The sequence below is a fragment of the Cebus imitator genome, unplaced genomic scaffold (genome assembly GCF_001604975.1).
Source record: "Cebus imitator isolate Cc_AM_T3 unplaced genomic scaffold, Cebus_imitator-1.0 Scaffold310, whole genome shotgun sequence".
Taxonomy (NCBI): Eukaryota; Metazoa; Chordata; class Mammalia; order Primates; family Cebidae; genus Cebus; species Cebus imitator.
This window is the reverse complement of record NW_016107625.1, coordinates 1,805,157-1,818,196: the sequence shown is the minus strand read 5'-3', so window position 1 is coordinate 1,818,196 and position 13,040 is coordinate 1,805,157. Positions and strand designations below refer to the sequence as shown.

At 36.1% G+C, this 13,040-nt stretch overlaps 1 protein-coding gene across 1 annotated transcript in view; it reads left to right on the top strand.

Moving 5' to 3' along the window:
* The first annotated feature begins 879 nt into the window (after positions 1-879).
* Positions 880-13,040, top strand: part of ECPAS (Ecm29 proteasome adaptor and scaffold) — a 63,383-nt gene continuing 51,222 nt past the window's right edge. Inside the window, exons 1-10 of the mRNA XM_017503409.2 lie at positions 880-971; positions 1,210-1,288; positions 3,414-3,463; positions 4,470-4,536; positions 4,626-4,748; positions 6,613-6,716; positions 8,798-8,921; positions 10,439-10,519; positions 12,246-12,471; positions 12,914-13,005. Of these exons, the coding sequence (XP_017358898.2) occupies positions 1,244-1,288; positions 3,414-3,463; positions 4,470-4,536; positions 4,626-4,748; positions 6,613-6,716; positions 8,798-8,921; positions 10,439-10,519; positions 12,246-12,471; positions 12,914-13,005 (912 nt within the window). The 5' untranslated portion in view covers positions 880-971; positions 1,210-1,243. The remainder of the gene's footprint in view (positions 972-1,209; positions 1,289-3,413; positions 3,464-4,469; positions 4,537-4,625; positions 4,749-6,612; positions 6,717-8,797; positions 8,922-10,438; positions 10,520-12,245; positions 12,472-12,913; positions 13,006-13,040) is intronic.

Below are 13,040 nucleotides of genomic sequence, written 5' to 3'. Positions count from 1 at the left end.
TTTTTTTTTTTTTTTTTAAGTGAGACAGGATCTTGCTATGTTGTCCAGACTGGCCTTGAACTCTTGGGCTCAAGTGATCCTCCTGTCCCAGACTCTTTAGTAGCTGGGAATATAGGTGTGCGCCACCTTGCCTGGCTCTGTATCATTTTAATATACATACCTCTTAACTCCTTGACAAGATTGAGTGTTTGCTCTTTTTTATATCTCTTAATACCAAGCACAGTGGCAATTATAAAGCAGATACTCAATCCTAGTCTAGAACTCAATGTTGCTGTTAAACAAGATCAGAACTCTGCTGGCAGTTTTAGGAACAAGAGTGTAGAGTTTTTTTTTTTGTTTTTTTTTTTAAGTGTAATCTTTGTCATCAAAGGTAGGAACTTGAGGGATTTAGGTATTTTTATTGTTGATGGTTAATAATGAACTTGCTGGGTGCTGCACAGGGCTCATCCACATGATAGTTTTGCCTTCTAGGTGGTTTCATAATACATGAAGCCCTTTTACCCCAATGGCACACTTGTAGAATATTTCCATTTGTGTATTTTTCCTGAAGCTTTTAGTCGAATTTGTCCTGAATTGTATAATTAAGAAACCTGGGGAATGGCTGAGTGGTGACCCACTGCAGTGTGTACTCTTTGTTTCTTCACTGTGGTAGACCCACAAGCCTTGCAGACTTGTGAAATCAACCATTGTGTTTGTTACTTCACAGACTATTTATGGGAGCTTCTGATTGGCTTTCTAAGTTGGTAAGCTAATAATGTTTATCTGCATTAACGTTGAAGAACGAGATGTAGTATGAAAGGTCTGCTGTTGAATTCTGATTACTATTCAAAAGTATTTAATTCTGATTTTTGTTAGTTGATGTTCTCAACTCCTCCTTTCACATAGGTGGTGTATGATGGACTTTTTGGTACAAATACAAATTCAAAGTTAAGAACATTATCCCTGCAATTCGTTCATCATATTTGTATAACGTAAGTTTTAACTATTTTAACTATAAAGTTTTCAAGCTGCTAGAATACTTCAAGTATATTTTTTTATTTATCTTACCTATAAAGAAATCATGTTTGCTCATCTTTAAAAATTTTTGTATTTTAATAGATTATTTAATTTGTTTTGGTTATGTCTCTAATTATTTTATGTAATCATCAGTAAAGATACATAGTTATGAGATTTCTTACCTTGCTTTGTGTATATGTGTTTTATTTAAAGCTGTCCAGAAATTAAGATTAAGCCATTAGGTCCAATGCTTTTGAATGGCCTCACCAAGCTAATCAATGAATACAAAGAGGTAAATGACTTGTCTTGTAAATTTTATCAACGTTTTATGTCTTACAATATTTTCTATAATCTTTCTGGTTTGTTCATTTATGTAGTTAAAGTTTGCTATTTCATTGTTTCTTAACATTTTTACTTGAAGTAGTACAAATTTCAGAAATTACTGCCCTTTTTTGGTTTTTTGGGGGGGAAATAACTGTTAAAAACTGATGAGTCTCAAGAGGTCTTACTGCATCCATTTTTTTTTTTTTTTTTTTGAGACAGAGTTTTGCTCTTGTTGCCCAGGCTGGAGTGCAATGGCGTGCTCTCAGCTCACTGCAGTCTCCACCTACTGGGTTCAGTGATTGTCCTGCCTCAGCCTCCTGAGTAGCTGGGATTATAGCTGCCCATCATCATGCCCAGCTAATTTTTTGTATTTTTAGTAGAGATGGAGTTTCACCATGTTGGCCAGGATGGTCTTGAACTCTTGACCTCGTGATCCACCTGCCTTGTCTTCCAAAGTGCTGGGAGTACAGGCATGAGCCACCTACTGTGTCTTTAGTTAGCATTTTTTCAGCCAGTGCCTTTTGTGCTACTTGTAGGCATTATGCAAAAATGGAATTAAAGAAATTGAAATTTATGTTTATTTCCATATGGGACTGTTTGGATTTGGCTTGTGATGGGAAACAGTGTGAATTCTCAGGGGCTAAGATTTTTTTTTTTTCTTTTATATTTTTCTCTGGTAAATAATGGGGCTGAGATTTTAATGATTAAAAATTCTGTCAAAACATGCATTCAGTGAATTTTTGATTCCTTAAGCAAAATGGGATGAAGATTCCTTGGATTATAGATTTTTTAATCTCATTTTCCCTTCTGTATTTCTTTTACTATAATATCTCCAGTATTTAAAAGGAGTTTGCTAAAAAAAACTTAATATTTCAAGAATTCATTAGTATTATTTTCTTCAGTCTAAGCTCAACATGAATGCATGTTTGCAGTAGTATATGAGCTCAAGATCTTACCATTGGAAATTAGAAATGAGCTTGAATCCTAGTTTTGTTTTTTGGTGAGTTACTTAGATTCTTTGCACCTTCTTATCAGAAAAATGAAAATAATAATACCACTTCTTTAGATTACTGTGAAGATTAAATGAGTAATCTACCTAAATTGTTCAACATAGTTAAGGCACGTTAGTAGATACTATTAGTGAAAGGCACTTTATTTTCTGTGCAGCTCTGCTTTGGGGGTAAGTAGGCCTGGTTTTCCTAGCTTCTTTCTTCTATTGAGTAACGCTTGTATGGTTAAGATCTAGGGGACTTCTCAGATTATTTTATGGCATAGATAGTGAGATGCTTTGGAGTCATGGATAGAAATAAAAATGCGCCGGGGCTTTTGGGGAGAAGCTGTATATTTAAATATAAGTTAGAGAGGCCAGACAAACCACAGGTGTGAATCCCCTTACCTCCAGGTGACACCTGCATGTCTTCCCAACAGATGAATCCATAAGAATAGCCATTTAGATGTGGAAGGGCAAATCCTAGGATAAATATAAACTTTGGTGGAAGTTTATTGTGTTCTGAGTGATCAGATTATTAGTTTTTGTAAAACCATGTAGAGCTCTATCTGTATCTTGAGGAAAGAACCTCACTAATTCAGCTGATGACTATGACCCTCTTAATTTTTATGGTAGAAAGTATGGTAGGAAGCTGTTTATTACAGTGTGGATTTTTAGAAAATCGCACTACAGTTTACCTGAATTTTGCTGAGAGACGGAAGATCCTAGTCTGTTGGACCAGTGATGTATTGTCTAATGAGTTAATGTTTTTTAGGGTGTTGAAGATCAATTTTGGTGTTTGCAGGTTACATAGTGTTGAAATATCTTGAACTCAGCACCAGCTAAGAGAACACTGCAGCTTCCTTTTGGAACGAGTTGGGGATGCAAGGTTTTGCTATGTTTTTCCTTTTACTAGTGTGGTGCAGTCTCAGTTTGGACATTTTTGTTGCTGTTCAGGTGCTAACACCATGTATTTAGACAGAGTGAGACCTAGGTTTAATAAAGAGTAAAATAATGCATGTAATTGCAGCGAAAAGGTTTTACTGTTTACTGTATTTTTTGTTTTGTCTGTTTTTGTTCGTTCTTTTCTTTTTTTAATTTAAAGGACCCTAAACTACTGTCAATGGCATATTCAGCAATTGGAAAACTCTCCAGGTGAGTAAACTCTTTTTTAGTGAGAGATATGCTGTTGGTAAACTGAGAAAAATTCTGTGGCACTTACTAATGGTGGATAATAAATTTGTTGTGATTCTGAAAGGAAATGTATTTAATGGCCATAGGTTGTTTAGAAATGTCTTCTGTGTAGAAGGAAAAAGATGTGAGGCATTTTAATTTATATTTGAAGGTATGTTACTATATTAAATAATGGTCTTGAAATAAGAGTTTGAGCTGAATTGTGTCATAATGGGCTATATTTTTTTGTACCCTAGAGACTTTTGGTTGACCTTATGTGTTTTTGTTGCTACTTGGCACTAATCTTTATAAACCCAGTGATCAAGGTTTTTCTAGTGATTCTCTTTTCTGAGAATAGTGTTTATGATTCTGAGTGGCCCTGACAGATTTTTTTTACTTCTCAGTGTGATTTCCTCATTCCAGTTCCTGCTGGCTTCATCTTCCTTCACTGTATTTCAAAGCAGGGAGAGAGAGGTGAAGCATCCTCAGTGGCAACCATGTGCTGCTTCCACCCCAAGTACAGGTTTTATGTTGGCCTCTGTAGACCAGGTCTGCTCTTCTCTTCAGAGAAAAGGAGCTTTGGGGTTTGCAAGAAAGCCACCCCAGATCAGTGGATACAGTGCAGGGTTGTCAGCCAACCTTGTCCCTTGTGTGTTGGCATGAAGTAACAAAGCCCCTTTCCATGACAGCCATTAGTTTAGATCACAGTTTGGTCTTATCTAATTTCTTCATGTTAAAATCAGAAATGTTAACTGAATGCATGGAATATTACAGAGGGGATATCTAGAAGATGTGTGTATTAATCAAGGGCTATTTGGATTAAAGAATTAAATAATTGCTTAGAAAAAATTTTGGCTCATGGGGGAGGTAATATGATGCTGACGTTGTGTTCAGAGAGTTCAGGAAAATTTGTGTTTAGTTTCATTTTTTCCCTTTTTCATCTCTTGGAAATTTATGATAGTAACAATATTTTTACATTCTTTTGCAGTCGAATGCCACATTTATTCACTAAGGATATAGCGCTTGTGCAGCAGCTTTTTGAAGCCCTTTGTAAGGTAGGAAAGCAGCTGCTAAGTTTATGCTTTCTGTTTGGATGTTCCCCTGGGGACCCAACAGGGAGGTAACATTTTTATTATCTTTATAGGAAGAGCCTGAGACTCGACTTGCTATTCAAGAAGCTTTATCTTTGATGGTTGGAGCATATAGTACTTTGGAAGGGGCACAGCGAACTCTCATGGAGGCACTTGTGGCTTCGTATTTAATAAAGGTAGGTCCGTGTGAGCTACAAAGTCTGGGTAGTATAAAGTTTACATTTTTAAGAACAAAATTTGAATTGCTACTTAAATGTTTTGATAATTAAGAGGAATATTTGCTTTCACTTGGGCTGTGATTTATGATCTATTTTTAATTTTTCATGATGAAAATTTGACTTTAGGGGAGAAGGAGTGGTAGTATTCATAGCGGTGCTTATGTTTAAAGCTTTCCATGTGGGAAAATTATTCTGAATACCAGGTCCTCTGAGTTAGAAGTGTTTTGTCTTCATAACTGGTAGCTGAGCGCTACTGTCCGCTGGGGTCGAGTTTGATAGGTAACGTTTTCAGAGAAAAGCAGAAGGGATGAAAGACAAATTCCACATGTCAAAGTGATTCTTTAGGAAGTAAACCAGTGCTGTCATACATGCTCATTTTCCTCTGGTCCTCTGTATTTGGTTTTCAGGGGAATTTGTGGGAGGATTTTGAATATCTGTAGATATATACACACATATGTTTATGTAATATGAAAAATACTGTGTATTTGCTTCAGTCAGTTCTTTGTCCCACATTTTTAGGAGTAGAAAGAGAGGGAGATTGGAAGATGAAATGCTACTAAAAAGTGTCAGTGAGATTAACGTAAATTGTGTCCTAATGGAATTAGACTGACATGATTTAATATATTTATTTTGAGGGAATTTTAAATGTTCAGAAAGGTATCTGCTTGCTATGAAAATATGACAGGATTAAAATGTGCTATTAAATATATTCAGAAAGCTTACTATGGGTGGAGTCCTATTGTCATGTGCTTTTAGTGTGTACTGCACGTGGTTCATGTTTGTATATCATGGACAAAGCTGTGTAGGCATATTTGGAAGCTCATTAGAATAGAACACTTAAAACTTTCTCTAGGTAACCTTACAAGGAAGTGTGATGCTTATATTATCCCTTATAGATACTGGTTCTACTCCTTCAGATCAAATAATGTAACACTATTACCAATACAAAGCTAATTTCTTTTCTTTTCACAGACAACATTTAAAGCAACCAAACTCTAGGTTAATTATGTAATTTAGGCTAGTCTTTTAATATCATCACTCTTTAATGTAGTTGAAGGAATGCTAAATAGCAAGAATGCCAGAATGAATAGGACAATGTATGTATTTTTAATGTCTCTCTTATTTCACTTATGTTTGTGGATGGAGAAGCGACCTAGGGAAGGTACATAAGAATAAAGCTTCAGGATCAGTAGATGCTAAAACTACTTTTCTGGTTGAACTTTATAGTCATAGATTATTAATCTAAGTTAATTCAATATATTTCTGTAGTTGAAACTGCTTTGGAGTCAAGTTTTAACTTCAGAGCGAATCTGAGAACATTGGAGGTATTTTGCTTCAAATTGGTGGGGATTCCAAGTAAGCTCTGTTTGTGATTTCTGCAAAATACCTGAGTTTCACTCATGTGACTGCTGAGAGTTGGGGAGGCAGAGGTGGTGGCCAGAAACTGTCACAGTGACCCTGGTCCCAAGGTTTGGGCTGATGATGTGCAGAGATTCCCTGGTTATGATCTTTGGTGGAGGTCTTCCTGTTTTACCTGGAGTATCCTCTTAAATTGTAAGAGTACTCTTTAAGTACTCTTTACAATTAAGTACTCTTACTCTTTAAGCCACTGTCCAAAAGACTTAACATCATTAAAGATCTTGGACAAATGATTTATTTTATTTATTTAGATACATATTTATTCAAGTGTCACCTTAGAATTTTGAATTGTTTACAATTAGGAAGACTCATCTTGATTGGAATGGATAGCTGGTAATTGATTTTTTTCCCCCATTTTCTTTTTTGGGTCGGGGTGGTCTGTGTATGTTTACGTGTCAAATAGCCTGAAGTTCAAGTTCGACAAGTGGCTGTGAAATTTGCCAGCACTGTGTTTCCCTCAGATCATATCCCTTCCAGATATTTGCTGCTACTAGCTGCAGGAGATCCGTAAGTTTCAAAAGGTGTTAATTTGAATTTTGGTTTATTTTGAATTTATTTGAAAATTACTAGAAGTCGTATTGTATGCAATGTTGGTCTATGAAATTTAGAAGCTATTTATTAAAGTATGGCTCTTGATGTCATATAGGCCTGTACTCATATAGTTATATATTTATGTAATAATAATACAAATATTACATGTATATCTCTATATAATATATATTATATAATGTATATATGTAATATATAGCTAATACTTAATGCTTATAGCTAATACTTAATTCATAATGCTTATGAAATGGTGAAGTGTAAATATTGTAAAGCAGATTATATGATTGTGTGTGTAATGTAATTGTATCTCTAAAAACAAGCTCTATGTAAGGAGAAAAAAGGCTAATGATGGTTTGACATATGTATTAATATTTTATTAAATGTGGAATATCATTTTATATCTAATATGCTAATATTTTAAAATGAGGCATAGGTTGCATTTTATATTATACTATCGCATTTTCTAGAGTGTATAATACATTTTAAAAGAATGTTTAAATGGTTTTGAAATTGGAACGTGCCTTTAAAAGTTTTATGCACATATAATGAAGTATATGTGGACATATTAAAACAACTCTTTTCAAATCTGTTACATATCTTATAGCCAATGACATCCTAAAATCCATGCAGCACTATAATGTTTCATAATAAACCATTATTACCACATTTAATGTTTAGAGTTTTTGCATCTTTTAAGTGAGATTCTTGTATATTTTTTTCTTTTTTGTTATCAGGGATAGCCTTATTTGGGGGAGGTGAAAAGCCTCATTTATACTGAGGAATAGTTGAAATAAATTATGCATCCTGTGATGATTTGAACACCCTTGCCCATAAACTTTTATGGTCCATTCTTTTTAAAAATGGGTAATTCCTCGATAACTGTTTCATTATTCTAGCTGGCCAACTGTGTGCCCCTCATGCCATTTATTTTCTTTCGTATAAATTGTATGTGTTTTGCTGTTATTTATTTGGTTAGTATTTTAATTGGACATCGCAAGTTATTACCAGGCCCTGACATTTGTCTTCTGATCTTGGCTGCTGCTGCTTATAGAGCACATTTTGATTTGGTTATAGTGGCTTTGGATTGTTAATCTTGATTCTGGTGCTCTGTTGCTTATTTTTCTTTCTTTTTTTGCTTGAATTTCTCCCCAGGAAGCTCTGTTGCTTCTTACTTTTTCTACATTAGTTTCCCAGCCACAGGCCAGATATACTGGGGCCTGACAGCCAAGGTGGCAGTTCGTGTTAGAGCAAGGATTTAAGTCTAGGGAGTTGGACTTCCAAGTAGAGCTCTTACCTGCTGTATCTTATTCTGTAAATGCTGAAAATTATTTTTATTTAAGAAACCAAAACCAGAGCATAACTAATTCAATAGTTTTCCTTCGTAGTTAAAACTGTTCAGGTCAAATGAAAATCCTCTGACAACTTGAGGCATTATTTATTAATTCTTTCTTTTTGGCCCTTTATCTGTTTGAAAAATGAGACACGATCAGAGGCAGTTGAGGAATTAAAAGGCTTTTATGTGGTGTCTAAGTAAGACTATTGCTGAGATCAATCTCTAGATGGTCTGAAATTGGTTGGGGTTTATATTTTTACACACTAATGTTACTTATTAGTTATTAGTTATACAGAATTGCAGCTGAATACATAGAGATATAAGAGTTTGGGTGCAATGTATAGACCACTAGATAGTCAACTGAATTTTAAAATACATGTTATAGTTGTTTATGATTTAACTCTACAAGATAAATCATACACATAGAAATTTACATAATGGATTACTTACCGTACCCTATCTTGTTTTTTTCTGTGAGTCAAATTCAAAGAGGTAAGCCAGATGACTCCCTGAACCTCATGTAATTTCTAAAAAGAAGTGATTTCTTATAATGTGTTATATTGACTCTGCTTAGATAGCCAAGAATGTATTTAAGACATTTTCTGACAACTACAGCTGCCAAGTAGAATTGCTGTTCTTATTCTTCAAATGATCATTCTCCACTTGGTGACATATATTTTTTATTCTTATTTGTCTTTTCTGAAAGACGTGAAGAAGTTCATGGAGAAGCACAACGTGTATTAAGGTGTCTTCCAGGTAGAAACAGAAAGGAAAGTACTTCTGAGCAGATGCCTTCCTTCCCAGAAATGGTGTATTACATCCAAGAAAAGGTATGGCATGCAACTTAAGGTAATTCGTCTAAATCATATAATGGATGATGAAAATAAAAACATCCACCTTTAAATTGAAAAATGTAATCATTAAATGTTGGCTGATAAAATTTCTTTCTTTCTTTCCTTTGTTTTGTTTTTTTTTTTTGAGATGGAGCTTTGCTCTTGTCAAGGCTGGAGTGCAATGGCACGATCTTGGCTCACTGTAACCTCTACCTCCTTGGTTCAAGTGATTCTCCTTCCTCAGCCTCCCTAGTAGCTGGAATTACAGCTGCCTGCCACTATGCCCAGCTAATTTTTTGTATTTTTAGTAGAGACAGTGTTTCACCATGTTGGCCAGGCTGATCTCGAACTCCTGACCTTAGGTGATCCACTCGCCGTGGCCTCCCGAAGTGCTGGGATTACAAGAGTGAGCCACCGTGCCTGGCCGACTTATAAAGTTTCTAATGTTGATAGTTACAATAGGGGGAGGTACAAAGTGAGGGAAAAAAATTATAATTTTCACTTGTAATTGATCTGTTTTGTCTAAACTTGAATTACTTATAATTCCTTTTATGCTTAGTAACATTTTGGCTGTGTTTAGTATTTTTTCCGTTAACATGACATGCTTAAAAATCTGTTTTTTTTAATTTTTTGAGATAGGGTCTTGCTCTGTCACCCAGGCTGGAGTACAGTGGTGTAGTCTCAGTTCACTGAAACCTCCACCTCCCAGACTCAAGCAGTCCTCCCTCCTCAGCCTCTTGATAGCTGGGACTACAGGCGTGCACCACCAGACCTGGCTAATTTTTGTATTTTTTGTAGAGACAGTTTTGCTATATTGCCCATGCTGGTTCTCCTTTTTATTTTTAAGTGCACCCTTTAGGGTAGTATAAGTTTAAGGATGCTTCAGGGAACAGTTTTCTTCCCACCATATTCATATGAGAGCATCCTACCTACTTTTTACAAGCCCCTGCTTTTGCATAGTGTTTTCTGCCAGTAGTTCCAGGATATTGGCAATAATGACCACCCACCCCCTCCAGGCCTTGACTTTATCCGCTTTGCTGGAGGATACCTTCGTACCTTTTACCTCCATGGGTGATCCCAGCTCTTTGCTAGGTGGGCACCTTAAGGGAGTTGAAGGTCATTATGCAGTGGCCAGGATTCTGTTTTCTATATAGCGGCACAGTCATATTTGTGGTCAGAATATTCTCTGTGCATGTAGTTTCCTCCCACTTTCGTTATTAATGAAAGTAACTGGCATGCAGTGACCTCAGATGACCATATTAGTGGATGTCTAGAATAGGTTTATTATTTTTAAACAAGTCAATAAAAACATGGAAAAAGGGCAACACTTGTCATTTAGTGTGTAAGGGACATGCACTATCACCATGATTAATAGGAAAGTGGAAAATGTATTGATCAGAAAAAGAAGCAAACCTAGGACATGTAGCTAGAAATACAGTTGTTTTTGAGTTGAGGAAGGGCAGATATGCTCCATTTTTCACTAATTGTGTCTGTTTGGGAATTTTTAAACTTAGGCTTCTCATCGAATGAAAACTCCAGTCAAGTACATGACCGGGACCACTGTCCTTCCATTTAACCCAGCAGCCTTTGGAGAGGTAGGACTTTGATATATTCCTATTTACATTTTGTAAGTCTTCTAAAAAGATCACACCACACTCAAAGAGGTGTCTGTCATTTTGTTTTGTTTTAGGTAAACCCGTATTGTGGTATTATTGTTCTTCATTGGGTTATTTTAAAAAAAATATTGGGAAATTGATATTATTTTAATTCATAGTGGAGTATGTAAATATATTTATCTCGATGAGATTCTTTTTGTGAAAGAATTGGATGTTCTGTAGTGATTACTGTTGGGATTTTGCAGTAAGTTAGATTTGGGTTTTAAAGCCAACATACTGTTGAGGTTGTTAGGATTATTTAATTTTGAAGGTTGGAGAGGATTAATTGATCACACTTATTAAGGGAAATTCTATTTTTTAGATCATTGACTTGCACTAAGTAAATTACAAGAGGTAATCTTGTTCAGAGTAAGAATTTTCACAATGAATTTGCTGCCTATCCTAACCATCAATGAAAAAGCTTCCAGAGGACTCCTTAGTAGTCTGTTTATATAAGGGTTGTTTTGTTTTTTTGTTTGTTTTGAGAGTGGGTCTCACTCTGTCACCCAGGCTGGAATACAGTGGCATGATCTTGGCTTATTGCAGCCTCGCTTCCTGGGCTGAAGTGAACCTTTCACCTCAGCCTCTTGGGTAGTGGAGACTACAGGCATGCACCACCACTCCTGGCTAATTTTGTTATCTTTTTGGTAGACATGGATTTCACCATGTTTCCCAGGCTGGCCTTGAGCTCCTATGCTAAAGCAGTTCTCCTGCCTCAGCCTCCCAAAGTGTTGGGATTACAGGCATGAGCCCCCACGTTTGGTCTATATCAGAGAAAGTTTTTATGGTGTCATATCTATTTTTCTGTAGATGATTTGAACCCATTTTCTCAAATTCTTGTCAGTGGAGATTAAACACAACTGGAATTCTATGGGAATAATAGGCCATTTGCTCCGGATTTCTGCCCTTCCCGCTGACCCTTCCCTCCCTCCCTCCCTCCCTCCCTTCCTTCCTCCCTTCCTCCCTTCCCTCCCTCTCTCCCTCCCTCCCTCCCTTCCTTCCTTCCATCCCTCCCTCCCTTCCCTCCCTCCTTCCCTCCTTCTCCCCCGCCCCACACAACTTTTACAAAATAATGATTTTTATTATAATTTTGAACTTTTAGGTTTGGGTTTTCATTACCCGGGTATTAAGCCCAATACCCCATAGTGATCTTTTCTGCTCCCCTCCTTCATCCCACCCTGTCTTCTCAAGTAGACCCCAGTGTCTGTTTCCTTCTTTGTGTTCAGAAGTTCTTACCATCTAACTACCGCTTAAAAAGTGAGAACGGTATTTGATTTTCTGTTCTTGCATTAGTTTGCTAAGGATTACAGCCTCCAGCTCCAATTTCTGACTTTAAAAGTTCAGTTTGTATTTCAACTTCATTAAAAAATGAAGTATTTAATTTTCTGTTCCCGTGTTAGTTTGCTAAGGATAACAGCCTTCAGCTCCAATTTCTGACTTTAAAAGTTGTTTGTATTTTAACTTCATTAAAAAATTATTTGGATTTGCAAACCTTGTGTAGATTTTGCTCCATGATGGAATATTTTCTGCTTTCCATGAGGATTGGAATAGCTTTATGAAGAAGAGTGGGAGAATCAAAACTAGAAATTGTTACTTTGAAGAGTACCTTCCCACATTAATTTTTCAAGAAGCTTATCTAGTCTTCCTCTCTCTGTTCTGTTTGTAGATAGTTCTGTACTTGCGCATGTGCCTTGCGCACAGTGCGGGGGTGGTGCCCACCTCTCAGAGTTTGGCTGATATGCAGGATCATGCCCCAGCCATTGGACGTTACATACGGACTTTAATGTCAGGCGGGCAGGTGGCACCCTCATCATCTTCTAACAAGAGTGGGGAAACTAACCCTGTGCAGATCTACATTGGCCTGCTTCAGCAGCTGTTAGCAGGTGTTGGAGGTAGGAGTTTGTGATACTAAGGAAAGATATTAAAGCACTTAAGGAAAAATCTAATTTTAAACTTAGCTAAGATATATGGCAAAATTATTCTCTCTCTTCACTTCTATAACTGAATAGCCTTTATTTCTTTTTAAATGTTATCTGATTCATTCTAGATACTAGTTCTTTTTTCAGAAAGAAATGCTAACAATAGATAATATATTTTTACTTTGGAAGTGGATGTGAAGAACAGGATATCCTTTTAAAGATAGCTAATCTGTAAATTTTCTATAGTGAATCACATACTATATTTAGGTTGTGTAGGGTTTTTTTTTTTTTTTTTTTTAATAGAACTGAAAGAATGTGTGTTAAAGCAATAGCCTAATACTTTGAAGGAATTTAGTGGTCCCTGTATGTTCATTACTTTTCTTGAAACTTAAAGTGGTTCTGAATTCTTACTTAGGTTTGCCAGTTATGTACTGTCTTTTGGAAGCTGTGTCAGTGTATCCAGAAAAGTTGGCTACCAAATTTGTAGACAAAACAGAATGGATAAAGGTATGTTCTGCATGTACCTTTTTTTTTTTTTTTTT